Source organism: Rhynchophorus ferrugineus, unplaced genomic scaffold (assembly GCF_030347505.1).
Source record: "Rhynchophorus ferrugineus isolate W39M unplaced genomic scaffold, kcgeb_rfMv2 rfM3, whole genome shotgun sequence".
NCBI classification, from domain to species: Eukaryota; Metazoa; Arthropoda; class Insecta; order Coleoptera; family Curculionidae; genus Rhynchophorus; species Rhynchophorus ferrugineus.
Window position 1 is genome coordinate 23,658,024 of NW_027472582.1, and position 27,881 is coordinate 23,685,904.

Consider the following 27,881-nt stretch of genomic DNA (forward strand, 5'->3'; position numbering starts at 1 on the left):
GTACATTGCCATGTTCCGTTTTGGTAATTTTAAGGCAATTTAATTTCTTATTTACAATTTATTGAACGAAATTTGTTCCTACGTTTGGGGTTATGAACCTATTGGCATACCTGTTATTAAGATATTTGACTTTTATAAAATGACATTTTAGTACTACAACGAGTATGGCGGTGGTGTAAACAAATCATTATTTTAGTTTGATTAAAAATTTTGACTAAAAGTCACTCACTATGACAGAATTGAGTGAAAAATTTTTAAACTTAGAGATTTCGGAACCAATTTTTCAGGATATTAAATATTTTATTAGCGGTGAAGTGCACGAAAAGGTAGGAAATTTAATTGTAGTTAAGACGTTAAAACTTATATACAATATTTTTCTTGACAGATAAAGAGCTTATTAAAAGCTGGTGGTGCTGAGCATCAGAATTATATTACAGATTATGTTACTCATTTAATTGTTGGAAATAATCCCGAAGAAAATGATATTTCTGATGCCAATGATTTATATGAGATACCTGCTGTAACACCGAAATGGATTCTAATGTGTGTTCGTTTGAAACGGCGTTTAGACCCGAAACCATATATTTATCCTATTACTCAAAAGTTATTTGAAGGAAAAATATTTTGTTTTTCACAAGTTGCAGAAGATAGGAATTATTTATGGGGTTTAATTACATACAATGGGGGTTTGGTTTATAACAAGTTAAGTAGACATTGTAATTATTTAGTAACAGGTATTACTAATAGTGAAAAATTCAAAAAAGCTGAAAGTGTAGGACCAGAAAACATAAAAATTGTTACTGCTGATTGGATATTAGAAGCAGTTAAAACAAATAGGTTGCCAGATGTTACCTTGTTTAATCCAAAGTTGATAAATTGGCCAAAACCACCTAAACCTCAAGAATCCACTACATCAATTACTGGATTTGACCCAGATGTACCAGAAAATGAGGAAAAAAATGAAGAGAAAGCGATACCAGACTCAACACAAGCACTGCTCAAACAATTAAAACAAAGTTTGCCCTGGAATCAGCCACCTACTTCTGTCAGTACATCAGTTACTGGCAGTAGTGAAACAATAGCTCCACCTAATGTAGTTGCCCCAAGTTTTCTAAGTAAACTACAACATAATCAGAATACACAAAATATTCGACCAGCTGGACAGCAAATATCTATATCTCAGTCTTCAATGTTATCTGGTTTTTCTCCAGGGTCAAGTCAATCAAACAATCAAATGTCAAGATCACTTGTTCATCATTCTCTGAACAATCAAAACCAGCAAACTGTTCTTCAACAAAATCTGAGTCGCTTAATTGGGAATTCATCAGCAAGACCAACAACCTTACAGTCATTGAAAGGACAAGTAAATACTTACACAAATACAACAAATACACAAATACATCAACAACTGTTGCAACAAAGGATACAACAACAAAATCAGCAAAACATCATTCAAAGATCATCAACAGGACAATTAAATGTGAATCAACAGTTGTTGCATCAACAGTTAAGCCAAGGACAAAGACAAGTATTACAAAATCATTTAATGGGCCAACAAGGATTAATTAGCCAACAATTATTAAATCAACAGACACAGGGACAAAGCCAACTAGTTGATTCACAAACTCAGTCAAGTCCAACTTTAGTACAGCAAAATCAACAATGCAGCCCCTCAAATCAGCAAAATTTACTAAATCAACAGAATCAACTGAATCAACAAATGCAAGTTCAGAACCAAGTATTGGGTATTCAACAACAAAATCAACAGCAAATGAGTCAACAACAAAATCAACTGCAAATTAATCAACAAAATCAGATGCAAATTAATCCGCAGCAAAACCAATTACAGCAGCAACAAAACCAACAGCTACAAAATCAGTTATTAAGCCAAAACCAAGGACAAAACCAACAAAACATTTTGAATCAGCAGAATCAACAAAATTCACTGTTAGGACAAAATCAACAGAGCCAGTTGCTAAATCAAAATCAGATTATCAACCAATCATCATCACAAATTCAACAAAATCAACTAATAAATCAGGCACAAAACCAGTTAATAAACCAACCTCAAGTTTCAATGAATAGTCATTTGTTAAATCAAGTATCGTCTCAGAAACAGTTAATAAATTCTCATCAGACACAACATCAATTAATGAGTCATCAAAATCAGATCATAAATCAGCAATTACAGCAAAACCAACTTTTGACTCAACAAAACTCATTATTGTCTCAAAGTCAACAAAATCAGTTATTAAATCAACCAAACCAGTTTATAAATCAACAAAATCAGCTGATAAATCAACAAAACTCTAATCCAGTAAGCCAATCTAGTCAGATAATAAACCAAAACCAAGTTATAAATCAGCAGACTCAACAAATTATTAATCAAGAAGCACAACATCAAACAAATCAACAGGCTATGTTAAATTTACCAAATATGTCTCAGAATCAACATTTGAATCAGTTAAGTTCTCAGCAAATTCAACAGTTACAGCAATTAAAACGTGAGCAGTTGTTGAACCAAAATCAATCTCAAAATGTTAGTGGGCTAAGTCAGGGAAATATTTCTTTAAATCAGCAAAGACTTGCTAATCAAAATCAAAACCAACAATTATTAAGTCAAAACCAACAGTTAATAGGTCAACCTCAATTATTACAAAACAACAGGGTTATTCAGCAACAGAATATTAATCAACCAATAAACCAAAACTTTGGACAACAGGGACTAGGTCAGCATATAATATCTCAAAAACAATTATTAGTTCAACAACAAATTAATACCAGTCAACATCAGCAACTTCAAATTCAAAACCAAGGACAGTTAACAACACCACAGTTTGTTAATCAATCACAATTTGAAAATATTCAACAGAAACTTAATCAGAATGGCCAAAATCAACTGAACCAAGCTACTATCAATCAAATGAATGTACAAGCTCTAAACCAACAATTAAACAGTCAAAATTTGGGACAACAATTAAACCAACAGTTATTGCAACAAAATCAACAAAGTAGTATCAGTCAAGGGAATATAAATCAACAGAATATGAACCAGGCAATGGGTCTTGATCAAGGAATTAATCAAAATATTGGTGTTATTAATCAACAAACCAATTTGAATCAGCCAGGTTTAAATGCACCACCAACATTAGGCCAAACCCAGTCAGTAAGCCAACAAAATCAAATGAATCAGATTAATGCTGGTATAAATCAACAAGTAATTCGTGGACAATTTACTCAGCAAATGTTGGTTAACCAAGCACAACAGAATCCTCAAGCTACTATGCCAAGACCACAATTAAGTCAGCAACCACTTTGGGCTCAACAACAGCAACAAGGAACACAAATACAAGGTAATTTATATATAACTCATATGCATATATAGTTTTTTAAATTACACATTATTTGAATTAAACAATTAATTAGTATCTTCTTTTGATGAAAATTTAATTAATGGTATTTGCTTTAAAAGAAAAGTACAAATATTTGACTACCCTAAAAAACAACTGTTTACTACAAACTTTTTCTTGCCATTAAAAATTAAAATAACATCAAGAATTCTGATTTTTTGTTTATATCTGATACTCTTCCGATGATTAGTGTATATTGGTGTCTTCTATATATTAAATTGATGATATTGTTGATAATATCAATATAATAATGTATATATAATTTAAATACCTACTGATAAGATGAAAATCATAAAACATAAAACAGAAGCATCTGACCTTTTTATATCTGACAGTAACTTTATAAATAATGAAAGTTGGTGCTTTATTTATATTTTTGTTTTATGTTAGGACAGCAAATTATCCGGCACCCAGTTAATGTAGCAGTTCAGCAATCTTCAGCAAGTGCAAATGTGGGACCTAGATTACAGTGGCCTCCTGGACAACAAACTGGAATACCTCAAAGACAACTTATACATTTAGGTATTTTTATTACTTGATTTAGAATTTAGCCATATTTTTTATAAGATTTACCACATTTAACATTCACATCAACAATTTTTAAACTTTTTTAATAAATACTCATTTACATACAAATACCAAATTCAATTTAGATGCACAAACTCACAATCAACTCCAAAAAATGCCGCCTGAACAACAAGCACTATTTGTGGCTAGACTTCAAAAACAAAGACAATTACAACTAGCCAAACAGGTTCAACAAAGAGCAGGAGGTCAGATTTTAATTAGAGGTATTATAATCATCACTTATTTAATATGATATCCAAAAATGCATTTAAAACTATATTTTAGGAAATGTTCCTCCAGGTCTGACAGCTCAACAACAAGTGCAGTGGTTGCAGCAGCAAGCTAAGCAACAAGGTATAGTTCTACCGCCCAATTTACAGCAAAATATTACTCCAGGTTTGTAAAAATAAGTATTTTAATATAAAAGAGAATATTTGAAATCAACAAATTTTAGGGACTTTAGCACCTCAACAGGGCACTTCCACTCAAGTTCCACAATCTCCTCATGCCCCTAGTTTAAGTCCTATCAATCAAAACCCAGGACAGCAGTTTGTTGGTGATCAGGCCCAATTAAGACAGTATAAGTAAGTTTCGTAATTATACAATATATTTAAAGAAAATTTGTTATTAATTTTATATAATATAAACACTGGAACACTTTTTAATAGACATATATTATTTATATTATTTTTAGGTTACAACAGCTACAACTACAAAGAGAACAAGCTCAAAAAAATCATTTGAATCAACAAAGTAAGAATATAATTCTTTATATAATTAATATCTTTTAGTGTATAATTGTACTATAAAACTATGTGTTAAAAACATTATTTTAAGTATTTTTAATTATCTAGGTCCTTTAACTCCTCAACCAGCAGTTCGACCCTTGGGGCAGCCGACGGCAGCTGATTCAACAACCAATCCGCAAGTACAAGTAAATCCAAAAACAAAAACAGCATTAGCGAATATGTTAAGTATAAAACTGCAAAGTGGTGGAACTATTGGAGCAACACCTAGACCTGAAGGTTTACCAGAACAATCAGCGGCTGGAACTTTGAGGTCTGTATAAATTAACAGATATGAAAATTATTTAAAAGCAAAATTATAATTTTTAATTTTACTATAGAATGATGACGGCTCAGCATAATGCTGCTATAAATTCCAAACCACAAGAAATTATTGCCTTGCAGCATCGTCGTGTAATTAGTGGTCCTAATGGCGAAATTATTAAACCTCCAGGAGTCTCTAGTTTACCTTTAACACCTCAAAATGAACCACCAAAGCTTCAGTTCAATCAAAAACCTGCTATACCTGTTCAACATAGAGCTGGGCCATTTTATGGCCATAATCCAAATTTGAAGTGTAGGTATAAACATATTAATTAATATGTAGTCATGTTAGATGTTAAATAGAACTTGAAAAGTATGAAACAAAGGGAAGGTGTTATTTGTAACAATATAACAACATTTTGAAGATATTACATTCCTTCAATATATGTAACGATAACATTATATTTATTTCAGTACCACCAGATTTATTCTTACTTGGTTGTATATTTGTTGTTGTTGAGGTTGAAGAATATTTGGAACAAAATTTAGCAGGATGGCAACAAAAAATAGAAAAATATGGAGGTATGTGAAAAATATTTTTAAAAATTAGTAGTATATTTTATACTTTTAGGAGAAGTAGAAAAACAATATTGTAGTAGGGTTACACATGTTTTATGTGAAACACAAAGGCATGGAGTCGTAATGCAAGCATTACGTGATCTTAAGAGATGCGTTACCATAAGATGGTTGAGTGATGTTATTAAAACTAAACAAGTAGGCCTATATAGATAATTTGTAGTATTTTCTAAATTGTCTAATTTTAGGTATTACCACCTTGGACTGCGTTGCATTTACCCCAAATATATCTTGATATAACTCCTGCATCTAAACATTTAATATCTATTAGTGGCTTTGAGGGTAATATTCGTCAAATTGTGAAACAAATGATACGGTATACTGGTGCAAAAGTAAGTGAATAAAGTTATTCTTCATACTATTTAGTAATATTTTGATTATTTGCCCTTATATTAATATCATTTTCAGTGTACAACATACTTTTCGAAACATAATACGTTGTTAATATGCGCAAAAGCAGAGGGTAAAAAATTTAATCATGCCAAAAAATGGGGCATACCAGTTGTAAATGTACAATGGTTAACTGACATTATTCTGGGAAACTTTACAGCAATGAACCAAATGGACAATCAAATATATCAAACATATTCAAATCCACCAAATTTAAATTTTGATCCGAAACTGGTACCAAATATGATGCGTAAGTAAAAATGTAAAAATATACTTATTGTTTATATACATGACTGCTGTGACATTGTTACAAATATTCACCAGATTTTATTGTTGTTATAAATATAAATTATAATAAAGTAACATTCTAACTGTTACATAAGTAATTGTTAATTATCACAAATAATTTAAAATAAATGTTTATATTATAGATGCATGGAAAGCACCCATAAATATATCTCAAGAATTGTATGAGAGGGTAAAAAGGTCAGCATCACCTGTATTATTGCCAAAGCCAAAGAAGCTAAAAACAGAACATACTGACGAGAATGAAAATATAACAGAGGAAATTCCAAATAGTCCATATAAAGTTATGTTTTCTCAATTTGAAGCTGAAAGAGTAAAAGAATTAGAAAAGAATGTCAGGTACTACGATTTTAAAATAATATTTATCAAATCATGATATATTTATTTTCCACTTAAAATGTTCAACTAACATATTTTTTCAGAGAATTAGGTGGTTGTGTCTCAAAAGATTACAAAGATTTTACACATTTGGTTGTGCCAAAGTTAGGTCGTACCCATAAATTGTTATTTGCTATTACAAAATCTTGTTACATAGTTACCTATAAATGGATAGAAGATTCATTTACAGCAAGAATGTTCCTTCCAGAGAACGATTTTATACCTCCCATGGATGAATTCAATAAAACATACAATGTTTCTTTGGAAAGAACTTTACAAGTAATAAACAGAAATAAAATATTTGAGGGAAAGATATTTTGGATAACGCCCAGCGTTTTTCCAACTAAAAAGATAGTTTGTGAATTAATTGAAGCCTGTGGCGGACGTTTAGAACGCATCAGACGAAGTAAAGCACAAATTGAAGCATCAAATGCAACATCACCTTTGACTTACTTCATAATAATTTCTAAAGAAGATTTACACTTAGTAGCTGATCTACTAAAACATAAGAAAGAAAAACAGAGGGTTGTATGCAATGTTGAATTGGTTTTAAGCGCCATTCTCAAACAACATTTTGAGATTGATCCATATACTGTTAGTGTTGTATGATCTTCAAAGACTTTCAGAATGAATCGGTAACCGAACCTTGTACAATATAAATTTAAAAAGTCTTGCAAGAAACTTGAATGATTGTCAAAATAGTTTCGAGTTTTTTTGTTCAGTGATACATATATTTTTGCCTATTAAACTATTTTTAATATACTTTATACCTATGGCTAAAATTGTCAATTAAAAAGTTAAAGAACAACCTGGTTTATCTTTTTATTGAGAATGTTGGGGATTATATACTATATATTACTTCAATGTTTGTGACCCACGTCAAAACAAATTGCAAATATTTATGATATAAATACTCTCTATTATATAAAATTTAAAAAAATTATAATATCTGGGACCAAACTACAAATAGCATTAACATTGCAATTTTATGGTAAAGAATAAACAAAATAAAACAAAGTTTTAAATATATTTTTAAATAAGACAATATTCATTAAATTTACAAAGTTTCATTTATACACACTCAAACCAGGTTGTTTGTTAACATTTCAGATTATATATTTTATAGAAATAGTTAAACGATATATTTTTTTACTTTTTTTGTTGAACGTTAATTATTTTTAAGTTTTTGTTGATTAATTAAGTGCCAGTAGTATAGTATAATAGATATAATTACCTTTATTTGTTGTCAATAGTGACTAAAGTCTAAATGTATCCTTAAATTTTAACTACTGAAATGCAATTTATAAGATTATAATTTTTATGTTAGATACGTGAATGGATATTTTGTAAATATAGCAAAGTATTTTTATGTTTATAATACAATTTTGGGAGTATATCATGCAGTTTTATTGCTATAGTTGACCTTATTTTTCTATATATTACAGTAAAATATTTTTTTTAATTAATTAAATTATGAACCAAAATAAAGAATTATGATATGATTAAATAATATGACAATGTGATAAAGATCTGGATAATTAGGATATTATTTTTGCTGGTATATGCCAAATTTGTTTTCTTATATTTAAAAATTTCCTTTTTACCAACTAAGGGTTTATCTGGACTAAACCTACTACTTTACGTGGACTTCACACTATGATCCTCAACATTTTACGGTTATATCAACCCAATCTGGTTACTGGTATGACTGGGATGGTTTTCCACCATGGTAGATCCACTCAAGTTCCTACTAAGTAATATCAAAATTAAACTCGAAGGGCATAATACAGTACACAACTAATATATCTAATATCGGTGGGCTAGATAAGAGTAAAATAATATTGCTCAGCTAGTTAATTGATAAAAAGTAATCTATGCTTCCTTGGTATAACAAGAATCACTACCATCTTTTCTAAGACATATGAATTGAGAGTTATACCGACCCGTTTTAGGGGGAATTAGACTTATAAATTCACTTGTTGAATTTAACAAGCGAACAGTATGTAGACGATATGGAGTCAATTTAATTCAGGTATTGATATCAACTGTAACCTTTAATAGAATTGGAGGAGGATCCCAGGATTTATTTTATCTGACTGATTGGAGAGGTAAGTAAATAAAAATATAGATATAATGTTAGGTTGAACTAAAAATTGAAAGTGAGACAAACTATTACATAAGTGTAAAGGTACTTTAAAATTAAATACAGAAAACTAGAGAGAAGCTTTCAGTAGCCTAAATTTCAGAACACCCATAATAAGTTACCTAGACAATATTTATCAGTTAATTCTTGCTATTATCTAAAATTATACTAAGACTAAAATCTATTAGATTTGATTCTTATTTAAAATATAAATCCCTAAGAATACATATATAGAATGGAGAGATTCCAATAGTTGTATTTTTGTGGAAATGATGTATTTCCATTTTTTTTAAAATAAGCAATCTTCAGTTTTTCGACTTTTTCTAAAGATAAACATCATTTAAAATGTATTTTCTTTCTTCAACAATGGATCTCACTCATATGGGACAAACAACAAATGTTTCAAACCAAAAATAATTTCTGTGAAAATTAAATATTAAAAAATTATTTAATCTGTAGTTTTGATTTAAAATAGTAAAAAAAAAATAATAACCAAACATGCAATGTTTTTCGTTCAAGGTGATTCACTAGAGAAGAACAAAAGTACAAGGCTGTCAACGTAGATGACCTGTTAAGATTTTAGTTGTGTATAAATAGTACTAGTTACCAGTAAGTATTAAAAAACTCAAAAAATATATACGTATTTTTAGTTGGAGAATCAAAATTAAACAAAAATAATAAGAGTTAATTAAATAAGATATTTAAATAAATGTTAAGTATAAGCATTAGCAGAAAGCAATAGTAATGTTTACTATTTTTATAGTATAGTTCCATTATTATACCAAATATTTGTTATCATATTATTTTTCTAAAAATAATTCATATATGTGCTGACAGTTTCTGATGTAAATAATCGTACATTTCTTCTACTCATTGCAACAAATTAAAAAACTACGTATTGAAGTTATTACTGCTGTAAGTGAAATATGTTGCAAAACGCTCATTAACATTTGCTGTTTGTTACAAGTTATTGAGAAGAATCTAAACAATTTTTAAAATGTTAAATTTTGTATATCTGCTATATGAATAATGTACGTCAAAACGTTTACTTAAGAGGGTCGTATAGATGGTCAGGTCAAGTTTTTTATACATCGCATCTAAAACATGAGTAGAAAATGTAGGTAAAATTTTTCGAAATTCGAAGCCATTGAAAAATTACAGCCGCAAAGTAGAGCAAGTATAAGGGGCATCTTGCATCGAAGTTTATCTGAATCTTTTGTGTATTCAATTATTGGGGACTCGAGAGGACGAGAATTGTTTACAAATCCTTTCCAACATCTGTATATAGCTTCAGTTAATCAGAATAATTTTGTAGATACAGTAAACATCGTAGTTTTCCTCACTCCATACACTTTCAAAAAATAATTGAGCTGAACATATATTGAACTAACAATAAAGCTGAAATAAATGTACAGATGAAAATAATACATCATACATATCTACATTAGCGAAAAAATTTGGTGCAAAAAAATTTTTGAAGTAAACGTTACTCCAACACGTACAAATACTTTCATTCTATGGATACGAAAATTAACTAGTCATTCAATTCTTGGAATTTGTGAATTTATTAATTATAATGAATTTTGTTTATGAAATATTTCGTAAACAAAATTATCTACTACTATTATCTTAAAATGTGTTCATGAACAAATAATTGTCAAAAGATAAGGACAATGATGTTTCACTTTTAACTTTTAAATAAATTACATTTAGGTAAAATTTTTGTCGTCACGTTTATATCGATATTCGATATTCAAGTAAGTAAATTTTATAAAATATTTTAGATTTTTCAATGATTCTTATAATTTTTATAGTTTACTTAGATCGTTCATATAGAATTTTTTATAATAGGAGGTTCAAAAAAGTAACTGTGTAATGTAAAAAATCATAGAGTAATACATAGGCTATAAGTTATAACAGCAATATCAAATATATATAAAAGTTGTTAAATTAGCTAAATTATTCACAAACTTTTTTTCATACGTCTTAGTCGTCTTAGGTTTCGCTAATTATTTTTTCATTGCCCTTAAAAATGTAACGATTTGATATATTTTTCTGATTTCAATTTCACATAACCATTCGAAAAACAAACAGCTTAAGCATTTATTTTAGATTAACAATTTATTATTTAACATTCGTATATAAATATATAAATAATTTATAGCTAAAATGGCGCCCAAATACAAACTTATTTATTTTGACTTCACTGGTGCAGCTGAACCCATCAGATACATATTTGCCTACGGAAACCAAGAATTCGAAGATTTTAGAGTTCCCCGCGACAAATGGCCTGAATTCAAAAGTAGTAAGTAAAAAAATAAATGAATACAACAAACAGAAATAAAGCGAAAACGTTAATATATTACCTCTGTTTTTATGTAATTTCAAGTATCATAGGTTTACAAAAGATAACCTTGATGGATGACTAAAATAATTTATTCGTAATGTTAATCTCACGTATATCACAAAATTTATGAGATAGAAATATATTAGATGATGATTTTAACAAAAATTTATATTCAGCATATTTTAATGCTGAAATAATTTAGGCACGCCTTTCGGAAAACTTCCAATTTTGGAAGTTGATGGAAAACAAGTACCTCAAAGCATATCTATCGCTAGATATTTGGCCAGTAAATTTAATTTGACCGGCAAAGACGAATGGGAAGCCTTACAATGCGATTATCTAGTGGACACACTTGGAGATCTTAAACAGGGTATGATCGAATGCTCGTATGCATGTTCGTGATTTACATAACATGTTTATACGTTTTAGAAGCTGTCAAAGCCTTCTTTGAACCTGATCCAGAGAAAGCTGAAGTTCTGAAAAAGAAAGTTCTTGAGGAAGTATTTCCATTTTATTTAGGAAAATTTGACAAAATTATTAAAGATAATGGGGGATTTACAGTAGGATCACAGGTATTAAATTATTAACATTGCAACTGTAATACACAATTCTAATATTGTGTCTGGGAAAATGCACGTGACATTTTTAGTTCGTGTCAGGCTCAAACTGGGTCCTAGTTAAGTGTTGTCCAAGAATTACAGCACTTGTGTTGTATAGGAGTGGAGTCTTTCATCATGTCTTGTTTCGAATCTTTAATTTCTTCTATTACAGTTGGAATTCGAAGGTCTCAGTGTAAGTAATTGTTCGTGTAGTATCTGGGTGCAGTAGTGTAAAATATTTGTATCATGTTGATATTACTTCTCGCAGAACATCCCCATAATTAAATTTCGTGGGTCCATATAGGTTTTAGTATCTTATTAAACGGAAGCAACTTATTATTTGTTTATAATTTTGTCTTCCAAATAACCAATACATTTTTGTACTTCAATTCCAGTTATTTTCTTTTATTTTTAATATGGTCTCACTAAATTGATGGCAAAAAAAGATTAAGCAACTATTGATCAATTGATCCGATCATTAATTCTCAACTCTTCTATGTAAAACGTCAGGAAAATGGCACCCGGCCGCATACTTTTTTGGGTGACTTGTCAAAAATTACGGAAGCTTGGTTGAAAACTTTTGTGCAACTCACAACCTCACAACTATTAGCTCCCTCTAGGTATCACTTATATTCATTTCTTCAGAAATCCCTTATTAGAAGTAAGCTGCTTTCAAAAGAAGCATATCATTGTCAAAACCATTTCAGATTTCGCAAAAAAAAAACGTCACGAACTTTTTTGCAGACACAATATATTGTTAACAATAAGTTAGCATTTTATATTTTATTAATTAATACATTTCTAATATACATAATTTAAAATATTATTTTCTCAGATAACCTGGAGTGATTTAGTATTTGCTGCATCTCTGTCAGATTTTGAAAATCACATTAGTTCGAAATCCGATCTTTTGAAACCATATCCAGCAATCACGGCACTTTTGAATAAAATCCATACATTGCCTAGCATCAAGGCTTGGCTGGAAACAAGACCGCCTATCAAGCCACTGCAACCACTGAAAAGATAAACACTATTTCATTACCTTATAAAAATTATTAATGAAATAAAATTGTTTAATTTAAAAAAAGCTATTATTTTAACTTTTAACCTTTATCATACTTTTAACTATTTTCAACATAGCAAAATGGCAATACCAAAAAAATTCCATAGATAGCCAAATATAATTTATCTAGCCAAATAAGCTTTCCCGGAATTGCCAACATATCGTCTATGTTTGATTACTTTTGTTGTACTGGAAAATCATTTTTTCAAATATGTACTTACATAACATTTAATGTTCAGTTCGTTCATATTATACGTAATAAATAAAAATCTTTGGATCAACTACGAATAATATTTTTCAATTCAAATCTATAATAAAATACGTGAGCTCAAATTATAGATTATAGAACCAGTAGAAATAACTTGTTGTAACTTGAAAGTTGTATTAATTAGAATAGTGTATGCAATACGCCCAACTAACGGCAGGTTTAACAAGCAACCAAAGTAATAAATATATTTTTATTCAACAGAAAACTTCCATATTAACATGACCCCACAAAGTTAAGATTCCATTGAAAATATGTTGGATCTATTAAAACAGTCGGTTATACAAAATAACACTAATTAATTTTCAAACAAAGATGACTTAATGCATAGTCATAGTAAATAAGCAAGTTAATTTATCAATGTTTCGAGAAATCACGAAGTGCCAAGGAACAAATATTTGATAACCAAATACTTCAACATTAGAATAAACATTTTTAAAAATAATTGTTTTTCTATCTTGCAGCAATTATTCTACACACTTGTCATATGCAAGGAAATCTAGACAAAACTGATTAAAGATAATTAATTAATTAATTTAAATTAAACCATTTTATCACTTTCGTGTTTATATTATTCGTACATATTATATGCATATTACTACTTTGTTTTTGTATTTAATTAGTATTTTCAAGTCAGTTCAAGTTAAACTGTAGCTATATAAATAGGCTTGGTTGGTGCAGTAGTCAAAACGACAGTCGGTAGGCGGCGTAATGCCGAGAAAGAGAGAGTTTGAATTCCACGTTAAGCAATAGGGTTCAGTCCTGGATCTAATATAACAAATATATATAGGCACAGTAAAACTTGAAATAGCCGGCTTGATTGGTACAGTGGTAAAGGCGACAAGACGGTCCTCCTACTGTTGCAATAGCCGCAGGTTCGAATCCTGCTGGGGCATGGTCGTAAATTTATGTTTGTAATTGTTTAATATTTATGAATGTTCTAGGTAAGAGTGTAAAATCCGACAAGGAAAATGATCCCAGTCACGCCAGTAACCAGGCTGTGTAAGACCGGATGTCTTCTGGGATGATTTCTAAAGTTGGTCACCTGCCAGTCGATAGGCTTAATGCTGAGGACCGTGGTTCGGAGCCCACGTTAAACTTTAGGCCCAGTCGAGACAAACCCATAGTTGGTAAAAAGGAGAATTTAAAATATACAAAAAAAATTAATTCTGAAATGTCCTATGAGGTCTTTTATAGTCTTAAAGGGTTAATACACTCTTAATGTACAAATGTTGGGAATTTATTTCCAAAGTCAGTTGTCCTGCGCCTATTTTCAGATCTTCATAAGCGTTCAATATAGCAAATAAACAAATATTACTATAAACAAAAAAAATCTAGGGAATATCTATTTTACTCATTAAAATAATAAAATACACACTTACACAATAAAATAAATACTCTAATCTCGATAATAAATAAGTTATCTAATTTTTATTTCATATTTTTCTACGATTAGTAATAATAAACAGTGATTCATGCTTTTAGGGAACAAACAAATTTGAATGTAATACATGTTGTTGAATGTATATGTATATATACATAAAATATATACGTAATTGGTAAATGATAAGCTTTATACTTAGTTGTATTGAGAGTCACTTTTATATAAATTAAATTTCGGCCAAGTTTTTCTTGTCAGTTTTATTTTGATAAATTTACGATATGATAAGATACATGCGTAACATCGTGTATAATTTTTAGGTAAAATGGCACCAAAATACAAACTTATTTATTTTGACACAATTGGAGCAGCTGAATCCATTAGATATATATTTGCATATGCCAACCAAGAATACGAAGATGTTCGAATATCCCGTGAACAATGGCCTCAATTAAAAGACAGTAAGTAAAAATATTGCATAAAACAAACAGTAATAAGCTAAAACACTCACTTCGATTAGTATAAAATATAAGTGAAGTGTTTTCATAAATGTTATTATTGAATAGGTGGCATTGGAGACAGTTAAAAAAATATTTTGAAATAATAAGCATTGAAATAAAATGGTACCTATATTTTGCCATCATTAATAACTATTTTTTTTAATTTTTAACCGACTTCAAAAATGGAGGAGGTTTTATGTTCGTCTGTATATACATTTTTTAATATATGTTCGCAGATTTCCCAGTTAATTATTGACCGATTTTCAAAATTCTTTTTTCATTTATATTTAAGAGTGCACTTTTATTTATATTTAAGAGGTGGTGCCATTGGAAGCTAGTCAAGATCTGATTGGGGGGGGGGGTTATTTGTTGAATCGAGGGAGTTTTCACATATTTTTTTAACTAAAATAATCAGATATTTGTATATAATGTTAATGCTGAGTTGATGTGACGGAAAATCGGAAGTCGTTCAGTGCAAAAGCCATTGTTTGTTTTTTAAGCACTAACTATATCACATGAGAAGTCTTAGAAACGTTGTAGGCAACTGAAGTCGTTGTCAACAATTTTTTGTTGTTGTCCCTGCCGGGAGTCGGTTAGAAGATTTCTCAAATCTCTTAGGCTAGGAAGCGGAACCCGCGGCCTGAAGTGATCCCAAACAATACAAAAAATAATATAATTTTGTGATATATACTCAAAATTAAATTACAAACAAAACAAATCTAATGTGTTGCTCGTACCGACTTAAAAGTGTTCAGTTGGTAGTAGTTAAGCTAAATTGTGTATATATGGTAATATATAAAATACGTGTAGTAGATAGGTTAAATAAGGTTTTTGTTTATATTTATTTAGTTATTACAATGATTATTATATACATATTTTATTTTAAAATGTTTTTTCTTCTGTTAAAAATCTAAATTTGATTATTTTTTACCTTTTAGTGAGTTCCTTATTTATTTTTTGAAGTCGGTTCAATTTTTTTGTTAAAAATATTTTATTTGGGTAAGATACAATTAAATTAATTGTACCTATACAATATAACTTCGGTACAAACCTTGTAATATTGCCAATACTCCATAGTAATAAAATATATTCACATCTAAATATGCTAAAACATTGAATTTATTCAGGCACGCCTTTTGGGAAAATTCCTGTTTTGGAAATCGATGGAAAACAAATACCCCAAAGTATGTCGATTGCTAGATATTTGGCTAGGCAATTCAATTTGGCCGGCAAAGACGAATGGGAAGCTCTGCAATGCGATTATCTAGTAGATACTCTTGGTGATCTCAAAAAAGGCAATATTAACTATCTGTATGCATATCACTGTAATAACGATATTAAATATTTTAGAAATTGCTAAAATAACCTATGAACCTGATCCAGATACAGCTGCAGCAATAAAAAAGAAAGTTCTTGAGGAAAATTTTCCATTCTATTTGGAAAAATTCGAAACAATCATTGCTAATAATTGTGGATTTACAGTTGGATCACAGGTGATTATTATGAAATTCATTTATATAATACAGCTTTAATTAAATTTGTTATATTCTTTTAATTACTGAATTAATGATAATTGAATTAATAATTTAAATATTTTTATCAGATAACGTGGAGTGATTTAGTTTTTGCTGTAACACTATCAAATTTTAAACATCGTATACCTGATATTCTCAACAAATATTCAGCACTCCAAGAATTTTTGACAAAGATACACAACTTACCTAGTATCAAAGCTTGGCTGGAGAGAAGGCCGCCTAGTCAACCAACAAAAGTATGAACATTATTTAATTATGTAATAACCTAATAAATCATATATTTCGTTTTAATGAAATAAATATATTGTTTTTAAATAGTCGTTTTTTAATTACCTATCAATTAATCTGTATGTCAATCAAATGAAAACCAGAAAGTTTTATATAAGGATTTTGAATTGGGAATTGGTCGACGTTGGCAACATCTAGTGCCCATAGTGTCTTGGCAGCGTTTGTTTAACCTATTTTTTAATTTTTTAGTCACTGATGCCAAATCATTATAGCAAATTACATGATTATGCAGAACGTCAATTATGCCAAAATTTATTATAAAAATGAATGTGCATTAATGGGTGGGTCTGTAAAATTTACCTATCTATGTTCAATAGCTCGTTTAATAAAACAGTCCCGTAAACAAAATTGATGACGTGAGTACTTGAGCGCATTGTTGCCGCATCAAATTTCACTTTTGGTTTGCATCTGTCAGTTTATAACCCCTAATTATAATCACTAACTTTCGACAATTCTGCAGACATTTGACAATATGAGCAACCGGTACCAAGTCAAATCGAATTTTATATAGACTATATAATCTAGAATAGAATAGACTGCATAATGCACGTACTTCACTTTATTTTATATCTCTAAATATTAAAGATTTAGCACTGCAATTGCAGTTATCATTATGAAAAAGGGCGAAAACAAAAAAGTATAATAAAAGAACATAGATGAAAATATGGTTGTGTAAGAGAAACAAATATACACATAAAAATGTATTAGAATAGTTACAATTAGAACCAGATGGCTACAGAAATTACATGCGCAAGCCCGAAATGCTATTTTGAACAATTTGATTAAATTGTTATTCTGGTGTAGAACCATTTCTAGTTCTTGGACAAGAGTTCGTTTCGCTGCTGGATTTTGAACAAAAGGTCTATCAACTTCCACATCCGGATGCCTATAAAATAAATTTATAAGAATTGAACAGAGTTTCAAGTAAGCAATAAATTTGTCATTGTAACTGCAATCGATTTAGATTTTGTAGTATATGGCTGTATAGTCTTACATCTCTAGTGAATAGACTGCATAATGCACGTACTTCACTTTATTTTATATCTCTAAATATTAAAGATTTAGCACTGCAATTGCAGTTATCATTATGAAAAAGGGCGAAAACAAAAAAGTATAATAAAAGAACATAGATGAAAATATGGTTGTGTAAGAGAAACAAATATACACATAAAAATGTATTAGAATAGTTACAATTAGAACCAGATGGCTACAGAAATTACATGCGCAAGCCCGAAATGCTATTTTGAACAATTTGATTAAATTGTTATTCTGGTGTAGAACCATTTCTAGTTCTTGGACAAGAGTTCGTTTCGCTGCTGGATTTTGAACAAAAGGTCTATCAACTTCCACATCCGGATGCCTATAAAATAAATTTATAAGAATTGAACAGAGTTTCAAGTAAGCAATAAATTTGTCATTGTAACTGCAATCGATTTAGATTTTATAGTATATGGCTGTATAGTCTCACATCTCTAGTGATACTTATACAATGAAGCCATAATATAGCGCATTTGAAAGGTAATAGTTTGTTTATTAAGTAATTTGTTACAACAAACGTTTAACCAACATAGTATTCCTTCTAGCGAACTACCGAAGCCACAGGTAAAGTTATTTGTGGCATTTACTATTTGTAGTACTTGAACAAATTTCTTAAAAAAAGAAATCAACCCATATTATTTATTAGCCTAAAAATGATACAGCTATAGTTTTCCTAGAACTCCTCATGTCATTTGATATCGTCAAGTTTTCCACCATCTTGTCCCTGTTAATCTTCTGCAAATAGATAATCTTCTGCAATATAATTTGCTACAAACCATCTTTGCTTACCCCTAGAAGTTTTAGGGTGAAAGTCGACGGAGCTTTATAACCATTTTTTTAACGATTTCATCTCAAATAATAAAATTCCTGATACTATAAATATACCGAAATTGATTGAGTTGATCCCATTTTGCAGAATAAACAGAAATAAAATTGTAAAGATGCATACCTTTAAAAGAAACTCTGTACGATAACTCTATCAAAAATGTTTGTATGATAGCAAGCTATGTAGTATCCTATTTGAAACATGTTTGAAATAAAAAAGTGACCCCTGACTAAAGAATACCATGGTATATTCCTGTCCGTCTCCTTAGTCTTCTCTCTCTCTCTCTTCAGTCTTCTACCACCTAAACAGATTTTCCTCATCGTTTAAACCCGTCTGTTATAAAACTCCCCAATACTTCATTGCATAACCAATATGAAGACTTATTAATCCAGTTAGTGGGACAAATAATTTTCAGACTTTTATATTTATTTATATGCACAGACTATTCCTGAGATTTGAGACCTTCAGAATCTGGCCGATCACAACAAATTATTTTATGTAAAGATGTTAATGACAATGACATAACCGAATTACCGTGGGGGAAAGAAATCAAGTTGAAGATGAGCAGCAGCTAGGGCGCTTTTAAACCTAAAAAGCGACAAAGGTGTCAAAAACTTGTCAAAAACAATGACCACTTAACGATCGAGAGAGTGACACTATGGTAACACTTTGTTGACTCCGAAGTGCTATATCTTGTTAATATTATATGAATGAATAGCTACCACTCTCTGTCTATTTTTGTACTCCTAGAAATATTTTTCAATTGGGATACGTATTCAACAATATGGTATTATCAAGAAATTGAATAACGGCAGTGAGAAAAATTTCAAAGCTAATATATAAATAGCTTGAAACATTATGATCTTCTATCCACTGTTAGATTGCATAACAATCCGAAATAATACGATTAGTCATTAAAAGTTCCACTGTTATCCAACAATGAGGTTAACCTATCAACTATAGTATATATTTTGAATTGTAATTGTACAATGAAATAACACTTAATTATAGTGCAAATATTTACTTAACGCTTATCTTTAAGTACGAAGAATCATATGTTCTGTAATACAGGAATTATTTATATCTAGATTTTATCAAAAACCAAAAATATTTCAATTTTTATATAAATACACTTTAACTCAAAATCACTTCGTATAGTCATTTTCTCTAAATATTAAATTACATGTTATTAAGAAATTTGTATTAGTAAAAATGTCATCATACAAACTTATTTATTTCGACTTAACCGGCCGTGCGGAACCAATCAGATATATTTTCGCATATTGTAACCAACCTTATGAAGATGTACGAGTATCTAGAGAACAGTGGCATGAAATCAAAAAGGGTAAGTTTTTAATAATGAAGATGTTAATTGAAAAAACATTATAACAAGTATTAACAAAATAATTATATAAAAAATAAAAATTGTATTTTTATTTTAATTACAGATACGCCATTTGGACAAATTCCAATTTTAGAAATCGATGGAAAACCGGTTGCTCAAAGTAATGCTATTGCCAGATACCTGGCAAGGCAATTCAAATTAACAGGAAAAGATGAATGGGAAGCGCTCCAGTGCGATGTTTTAATAGATACCATTTCAGATTTCCAACAAGGTAAAGTTCTGTAATGTTAAAGTTTGTATAATTGCCAAATCTTATTTAAATTATCATAATAGGTTCAAGAAAACTGTTCCTTGAGAGTGATCCTGAAAAAAAAGAAGCGCTTAAAAAGAAAATATATGAAGAAGAATACCCATTTTACTTGAGTAGATTTAACTCCATCGTCGACAAAAATGGTGGTTTCGCAGTAGGATCACAAGTAAAATATTTATCCTACAGAAATAAGTAGTACTTACTCCTTTTTGTTATTTTACTTTTTAGACTACTTGGGCGGATTTTGTCTTTGCTACAACGCTAAGTTCAATAGAAAAGCGCAATGCTGGCGTATTAAAACCTTATCCCGCATTGACCAACCTTATTGAGCGAGTTCACAATTTGCCCGCTATTAAAAAGTGGTTGGAGATTAGACCAGTTGAAAAACCAATGATGCCACCTCCAGGACATGGCAAAAAATGAATGAAATAAAAGACTTTACTTTTATGTTTTAGGGTAATAAAGATATTTCTATATTTTAAAATTTAACTGTATTTGTTTAAACTTTTCGTAAATATTTTGGGAATTCATTTTGTCCAATAAAATGAACTTATGGCTTAGTAGCTACGATGGACAAGACGACAGGACAGTCCTACTGCCGCAACAATTGTAGGTTCAAATCCTAGGGCAGGGCATACATGTTCTGCATGTTTGTCATATATAGATAACAATGTAAAATCCTACAAGGAAAAACCAAACATTTTTCGTTATAAAATATATTAGTACATGACAAATTAATTCACACCTTCTACCATTTAAATATAAAACATCAGATATCGCTTCAAAATTAAAAAAAAATTATTTTAATAATATAAAAATCAGAAATCGCTTTTTACAATAATAAAAATGTCGGTTCTTAGACAGCGGTGACCCCAATACAATCTTTCGCTAATGCGAGACTAGCGCCATTGTAAAAACATAACCTAAGTATTCCTACTAAGTGTGTAGGTTTTGACTTTGCTGTAAACAAGCTACTGTACGATCGCATCGCCCTAGATACGTCATCGTTCATAAAAGCAAAGATAAAATATATCAATTTTCAAGATTTTTCTAGAATTGAAGGGTTTATTCACCAAAAAATAATCGAAATAAGAAATTACTTAAATGAATTGACAAAGTAATAGAAAATGATAATATAATATTATTAACAATAACGGAACAAAAAGTAATTGTTATAATTAAAATATGTTAAAAGTAACAGAGCAGGTTAAAATAAAAAATAGTCCTTTATATTTCTTAACCTTCTAACAATTTTCTTTCAACAGCACTATTTTGTACAACAATTATAAAAGATGGTGTTCCAGCTCTGATAACATACCTTTAATAAAAATACATTAATCAGTAGCATCTATATCATATAATAATAATAATGTATTACCTTGAGCTATGTAATATTTCACTTAAAGTCTTTTGAAGATCAATCTTTATAATTTTTTGTCCTTCAGTTTCAAAATAGACATTTAATGCTTCCACTGTATATTCATGATTTTTATCCCATTCTGGAAAGGTTTCAAAAACAATTTTGAGTTGTTCATAAAAACTGCAAAATAATTTGTTAATGAAGAAATAAAAACAAGTAATATGGTACATATACCAAACATCCTCCGGAAACTGTTGTATATAATCCATTATTTTATATTCTGGGTATACAAAGACTACAGGCCATATTAAAAGATTACTATCTGTATCTAAAGATACTCTACAATTTGCCAGTTGTGGAAAGCATGGCTCCAAAAGGCTTAAATGTATGTTCCCTAAAACAATAATAATTATATATATATATATATATATATATATATATATATTTAAAACTTACCACTTGAGCCTCCTTCAATTATATATCCCCTCTCTAAAATTTCCTTAATTAATTTGTCTTCTAGTTGCTTTTTTCTTTTGGTTTCTAATTTATTTTTTCTTTCATTCCTTTCTGCTAATTTGGCTTGACTTATGGAGTTCTTTCTTAACTCCAATATAATTTTATCATCTTTGTTTTTATCTAATAATTTATCACAAAACTGAATAGCTTTTTCATATTGTTTTAAATAGTAAGCACAATTAGCAGCTCTACTTATAACTTTATCATAATCTGGTTTTATTTTTAAAGCAAGTACACAATCTCTCAAACATGATCTATAAATTAATACATTTACACAATAACAATACACATTTATATATTTATAAAGGGTAACATATATGGTATATATAATTATTACCTATAATTATTCAAAAACCAATGAGCAGCTGACCTATTATTTAGTAAACTAGCTTCAATTTCTACATCTCCACATTTCTGCTTAATACCCTCTGTATAAGCAACAATAGCTAAGCGATAATTTTTATGCTTGAAGTTAAAATTACCATCTTCTTTATATGCTATAGCTAATTCTAAAAAATATACATATATTGAATAAATATTCTCTACAAAAACTTACATATATTAAATGTCCAATTACATTATAATATACCATGTGGTTCATTTTCTTCTGGGTCATATTTCAATTTTTGAAGACCTTCATATAATGGATGTAAATCTTCGCCTGGTTGTGGAGATTTTTTCATAAAAAATGGATGTTTAAACATTTCCTTTAAAAATGTGGATCATTGTAAATACCGGCATTTTTTAGTAAAAGATAATATACATGCCTCTTCCCAAGAATCTTCGGGCCAACCATCTTCATATTTCCTTCGCGGTAAATTATTTATAAATTCATCTAAATCTGCATCAAGTTTCTGTGCTAATTCTAACCTTTCTACATCAGTCATAGTTTTATTCGATCTTAATGAATTCTCACCATCCATTCTAATATTTATTATATTGTAATTATATATATATTTTTTTTATATAATATAATGGTCTTCTAAACAGTCATAGATCCCTAAAAAAGACATATCGACTCTGAATTAGGAATGCAGAAAAAAAACGTATATATTTATATCGATATTTTCTAAAAAAAATCGATATTTTTGGGGAAATTTTTTAATATAAATTAAATATAATTTTTGATAAACCTTTAAAATTATTACTTAATGTATGCTGTAATCGAGATAGAAAGGAAAAAAACATACAAGTTATTTGAAGGTTAAACAAACCACAATATTTCCATAATTGTTAACGAAGGGTTTGTTAATTGTATAGAGTTTTATGAAGTAAAAATATATTATTCTTTATCAAATTAAGTATTGGGAAAACCAAATACATCGATTATGCCCAATGCTATCATAAAGCGTCTTCTTTAATTATTATAAGGCACTTTTTATTTTACGAAATGTTATTAGCTTAAAATATTTTACTCTATATATCGAAATAAAAGTTGAGATATATATAATTATCACAGCAGTAAGCTAAGAAAATTATATATATACATATTCTTTAAAGTAAAATGACACTGACAATAAGTAATCCGTCAAAAAGTTAATGGCGTCGTAGGTTTGGTACCTCACTTGTGTAATCAAAACAAACCTATTTTTGCGCTATTTTCCTATTAAAACATGTAATTATTTATTAAATTTTCTTTATAAACAATCACAGTATGGCGGCTGCATTCGAAAATACCAGTCCTGAGAATACGTGGATAGATTTTTGTGAAAGACATGCCGTTGTTGCTGCACAAGACTTTTCAAGAAGTTGTAATCAGTATATTAATATGAACTTGCCAGAAAATACTAGAAATTTAGTAAACCATAAAGATTTATTAAAAAAATTTATAGAATGTTTCACAGAAGAATTCGAAAAAGATTTTACTAGACGTCGATTAGGCGGTACAAAAGTTTTAAATGGAGTGAAAACATCTACAAATGAGGATAATTTTGAAGTTGATGATGGATCTCCAAAAATGAGCCATAAACCATTTTTCAGAAGGTTTGAGTTACATACTCTGTTGCATTGCAAATGTATCTTATCTTTTTAGATTAAGTTTCAAAATGTTAAGAAAAAGCAAGGATCTCTTCCACAAGCATTCAGATGATGATTCTGTTAGCCATAATAAAACTAAATTGGCCAAAATAGTTGTTGAATGTCGAAAAGAGGGAATAGTAGATTATACTACACCTGAATGTTTGGATCAGCCTTCTGGAACTCCCAAGTGGGAAAAGTGTAGGTTACAGCTGGTTAAAGCAACAGGAGGATATATGTTAGAATTTTATTCTCCACCAAAAAATCCTAAGGTATATGGCTTAGAAATATGTTAATATTTTTACAATTCTATTTTATTTAGCCACGTAGTGGTGTTTTTTGTGCTCTCATAACCGAAGCAAGAGAAACAACTGCATTAGAAATGCCTGATCATGAAAATACATTTGTTTTAAAAGCAAGCAATAACATGGAATTTGTTATTGAAGCTCATGATACAGATGATATGAGGTCTTGGTTAGCAACTATAAGGTAACATTTACACTATGATAGAGAATTGTATATGACTTGCTAATATCTTATACCTAGATATTGTATGAGGCTTGGTCCTGGAGGTAATGAGTTAACTACAGGAAATACTGAATACCAATCAAATGCGCCAGATTTACCACCTAGGCATGCTTCCAGTGGTCGTCCCAATGACAGATTATCTTCTAATTCAAATTTTGAAGTTGGACCATCTACCACAGATACAACACATGGTATATTTTATATTGTTATAAATTATTTAACTATTATTAAATTTAAGATATATCACAGATATTGGTCAGACATTAAAAAAGGAGTTATGGTTTCATGGAATGTTACCTCGATCAGAAGCAACACAACAAGTCTTACATGATGGTACAGTTGGCCATGGGAGATTTTTGGTTCGACAAAGTGAAACCAGAACAGGCGAATTTGTCCTAACATTCAATTTTCAAGTAAGTTTTTTTTAAACATCCTGTATAGTTATTTTAACATAATAAAACATATTTCTTTCAGGGTAGAGCAAAACATCTTAGGATGACAATTAATGAGCATGGTCAATGTAGGTTACAACACTACTGGTTTGCATCAATTTATGAAATGCTTGAAAATTTTCGAACTCATCCAATACCTTTGGAAAGTGGTGGGAATTCTGATGTAACTTTGACAGATTACATTTTAAATCCCAATGCTCGACAACAGGTAAGAATAATATATCTAAGTTTATTATGTATAGGTGTACAAATTTTGATTGTACTTCTAATAGATTTCTAGATATATCTACCTATATTAGATAAATTTATTATATTATCAAAAATAATACTCTGTAGAGAACAAAGAATCTGCTAGAAGAATTAATTTTTACATAATAAAATATATTATTAAATTTATGTCGGTGTTAACTAATCGTTTTTGTACACCTATTATATCAATACAAATGTTTTTACAGCCTAAAAAGATAAATAAATGTTAGCTACAGCATTCGGCTGGACGTAATGCTTCATCACCAAGCAACGCCACCAATGTACCAACCTCTGCAAACAGTAACGAACCTGGAGGTCGCCGTCCTATGCCAGTACCGGAAGTGAGACAAGTGAGATAGATGTTAGAACAGAATAGATATAGTAGGTGTTTGTATCTCATGTGTAGAAGGAAAGTAGAAAGTGCTAGGGTATTTATTTGTGTTATGGTACAATGTAAATCTACCTTCATTTCAGAGTTATTAACATGGTCACAAATAAATGCTCTATTTTTTTTTGACTGAATTTTCGAGGTGGTGGAATATGAATCTTTATTTTACAAGGAATGGGTGATTCGATAATGCAAAATTTTTAGTATGGATTGAATGTAAGAAAAATAGTCGAAATATAGATCTGATTAATTTTACATATAAAATAATTTAGTATAACTAAATTATTTGGAAGCTCTTTATATGAATTACTTATAATCTCATAATATTCGAAATCAAGCCTCTAATGTTAAGAATGATCCTTTCCATTCTTTTATCGAGAATATTTCTTATTGAACTAATTTTTATCAAAATCATGAAAAATATTGCAATTGCAATGTTGTAGACACTTAAAAATGTAGATCATTTTGAATGTCATCGCATCACAAATCTAGCTATAATTTATAATTGTCTTTAAGAGTAACTTCTTGATTTGGTAATTTTATTAAAAGAAGCTTATTTGATAAATAGCTACAGCATTTTGTAGAAATATTAATCACAGTAGGAAGCAATTTATTTTATTTATTGTTTTTAAATGAATGAATACAATTTATGTTTTGTGTATATGTGGTATGAAACCTATTATTTTCCCTCCTATTATCTACCTTTCTTTTTTTATACCTCATTTTATTTAATTCAATTTAGATTATAATTTTGTACATAATCCTTTCTGTTCGAAGATGAATGTTTGAATGTCTGTATCCATTTGTCATCATTAGTTAATCATTCGTGTGATAAAATTATACAGTGTGTCTCATAATTGCTTTCAAATGTTATATTTATACATTTGATTGTGCAATTTCATTTTATAAATTCATGTATCATATTGATACCATTATATTTAAATTCAGGTTAGTCTAAACTTTTTCACATAGAATGTTCATAGCACTTTGAGACAGTCTGTATATTTGAAAAGCCATACTACCATAGTATTCATATTTTTTTGGTGGTAGCTTTTTTACTGAAGGAACTATATACTGTTTTTAATTTATAATTTGATGATATTCTGTCATTAAAAATCTTAAGATTATCTTAAGAATACTCATAGATGATAATATCAATAGTATATGTACAAATATTGAAAGTGCAATTTTTATGTTAGGAATTATCAATGTATACTTGATCTAATAAGTTATTTTTATATTATTTTTCTGGTTAATTTCATATTTATTCTTAATTTAAGTAATAAAATTAAATTATTAAAAAACCCAAACTATTACTTCAGTTTACAGCTAAGACCTATATTTTGTCAAAATATTATATATTTAAGTACAAAAGTATACTGTGTAAATATAAAATATTTCCAATTTTTATGTTTGTTTTATTTTCAACAGGTTCCCTTATTTAATTTTCTTTGGTACACAAAAATGTAATGCTTATATATTTTTATTATGTATTTCTATGCACAATCTAAAATATTTTTCCAGGTTATTACTCATAATGGAAGTGTTCGAACACAAGAAACAACCCTGGATCAAATTCAAAGTGAAGCTACAAGCAGGGCAGTTGAAAACCAATATAGCTTTGTTTAAATTCTTTGTCATGATTTTTGTTTCTTCATTGAGAATTTGATGTATTTTATTTATGAATTATCTGTGATTTTATATTGCTGTTTGATGTGCATTTTTCACACATTCCACATTTTTCTTACTGTTATGTGTGTTATCCTGTATTACACATTTTCAATGTCATTAAAATTTATAGGGACCCATTAGAAATGTGCCAAAATTTGGTAAATGTAAATCTAAATATTTCTTATTGTTAACACAATAATCAAATATTTCAAGTTCAAAATCAGATATATTTTTCTCCCATACATGGTGGAATGCTAGACAACTTATATCATGACGGATGCATTTATTATATATAGTAATGTGTTTAAAATAAATTTGTTTTTGT

At 29.2% G+C, this 27,881-nt stretch overlaps 5 protein-coding genes across 12 annotated transcripts; 4 read left to right on the top strand and 1 right to left on the bottom strand.

Annotated features, from left to right (window-relative positions):
* The first annotated feature begins 152 nt into the window (after window positions 1–152).
* On the top strand, window positions 153–8,129 carry Ptip (PAX transcription activation domain interacting protein). 3 transcript variants are annotated; one of them, XM_076398572.1, is made up of 15 exons: window positions 153–326; window positions 386–3,353; window positions 3,801–3,932; window positions 4,064–4,201; window positions 4,263–4,373; window positions 4,432–4,561; window positions 4,672–4,730; window positions 4,832–5,036; window positions 5,104–5,339; window positions 5,501–5,608; window positions 5,658–5,800; window positions 5,851–5,994; window positions 6,071–6,302; window positions 6,484–6,697; window positions 6,781–8,129. In XM_076398572.1, the coding sequence occupies exons 1-15, from the start codon at window positions 231–233 to the stop codon at window positions 7,343–7,345; spliced, it is 5,481 nt and encodes a 1,826-aa protein (XP_076254687.1). In that variant the 5' UTR covers window positions 153–230; the 3' UTR covers window positions 7,346–8,129. The 3 variants fall into 3 exon arrangements, with proteins under 3 accessions (XP_076254687.1, XP_076254688.1, XP_076254689.1); XM_076398573.1 differs by having other exon boundaries at window positions 4,441–4,561; XM_076398574.1 differs by lacking the exons at window positions 5,501–5,608; window positions 5,658–5,800; window positions 5,851–5,994; window positions 6,071–6,302 and having other exon boundaries at window positions 6,781–7,441.
* A 601-nt stretch (window positions 8,130–8,730) lies between these two features.
* On the top strand, window positions 8,731–16,884 carry LOC143193638 (uncharacterized). Its single transcript, XM_076399966.1, has 11 exons — window positions 8,731–8,844; window positions 9,399–9,488; window positions 11,044–11,184; window positions 11,429–11,596; window positions 11,656–11,798; window positions 12,661–12,849; window positions 14,169–14,283; window positions 14,855–14,995; window positions 16,162–16,329; window positions 16,385–16,527; window positions 16,638–16,884. Exons 3-11 carry the CDS (start codon window positions 11,049–11,051, stop codon window positions 16,809–16,811), a joined length of 1,377 nt encoding a protein of 458 aa, XP_076256081.1. The 5' UTR covers window positions 8,731–8,844; window positions 9,399–9,488; window positions 11,044–11,048; the 3' UTR covers window positions 16,812–16,884.
* A 2,939-nt stretch (window positions 16,885–19,823) lies between these two features.
* On the top strand, window positions 19,824–20,865 carry LOC143192849 (glutathione S-transferase S1). Its single transcript, XM_076398585.1, has 4 exons — window positions 19,824–20,066; window positions 20,170–20,337; window positions 20,400–20,542; window positions 20,605–20,865. The coding sequence occupies exons 1-4, from the start codon at window positions 19,934–19,936 to the stop codon at window positions 20,797–20,799; spliced, it is 639 nt and encodes a 212-aa protein (XP_076254700.1). The 5' UTR covers window positions 19,824–19,933; the 3' UTR covers window positions 20,800–20,865.
* On the bottom strand, window positions 20,852–23,566 carry Dpit47 (DNA polymerase interacting tpr containing protein of 47kD). 3 transcript variants are annotated; one of them, XM_076398582.1, is made up of 8 exons: window positions 23,443–23,566; window positions 23,020–23,252; window positions 22,842–22,959; window positions 22,590–22,761; window positions 22,193–22,506; window positions 21,971–22,130; window positions 21,755–21,916; window positions 21,495–21,694 (listed from the first exon to the last, which is right to left on the bottom strand). In XM_076398582.1, exons 2-8 carry the CDS (start codon window positions 23,173–23,175, stop codon window positions 21,613–21,615), a joined length of 1,164 nt encoding a protein of 387 aa, XP_076254697.1. In that variant the 5' UTR covers window positions 23,176–23,252; window positions 23,443–23,566; the 3' UTR covers window positions 21,495–21,612. The 3 variants fall into 3 exon arrangements, with proteins under 3 accessions (XP_076254698.1, XP_076254697.1, XP_076254696.1); XM_076398583.1 differs by lacking the exons at window positions 21,495–21,694; window positions 23,443–23,566 and adding an exon at window positions 20,852–21,056 and having other exon boundaries at window positions 23,020–23,277; XM_076398581.1 differs by lacking the exon at window positions 23,443–23,566 and having other exon boundaries at window positions 23,020–23,276.
* Window positions 23,567–23,768: 202 nt separating this feature from the next.
* Window positions 23,769–27,870, top strand: Lnk (SH2B adapter-like protein Lnk). Of its 4 annotated transcripts, none has more exons than XM_076398577.1 (9): window positions 23,769–24,235; window positions 24,285–24,540; window positions 24,591–24,757; window positions 24,815–24,987; window positions 25,046–25,209; window positions 25,271–25,456; window positions 25,728–25,847; window positions 27,317–27,351; window positions 27,410–27,870. In XM_076398577.1, exons 1-9 carry the CDS (start codon window positions 23,907–23,909, stop codon window positions 27,552–27,554), a joined length of 1,575 nt encoding a protein of 524 aa, XP_076254692.1. In that variant the 5' UTR covers window positions 23,769–23,906; the 3' UTR covers window positions 27,555–27,870. The 4 variants fall into 4 exon arrangements, with proteins under 4 accessions (XP_076254692.1, XP_076254694.1, XP_076254693.1 ...); XM_076398578.1 differs by having other exon boundaries at window positions 23,772–24,235; window positions 24,291–24,540; XM_076398579.1 differs by lacking the exon at window positions 27,317–27,351.
* Window positions 27,871–27,881: the final 11 nt, after the last annotated feature.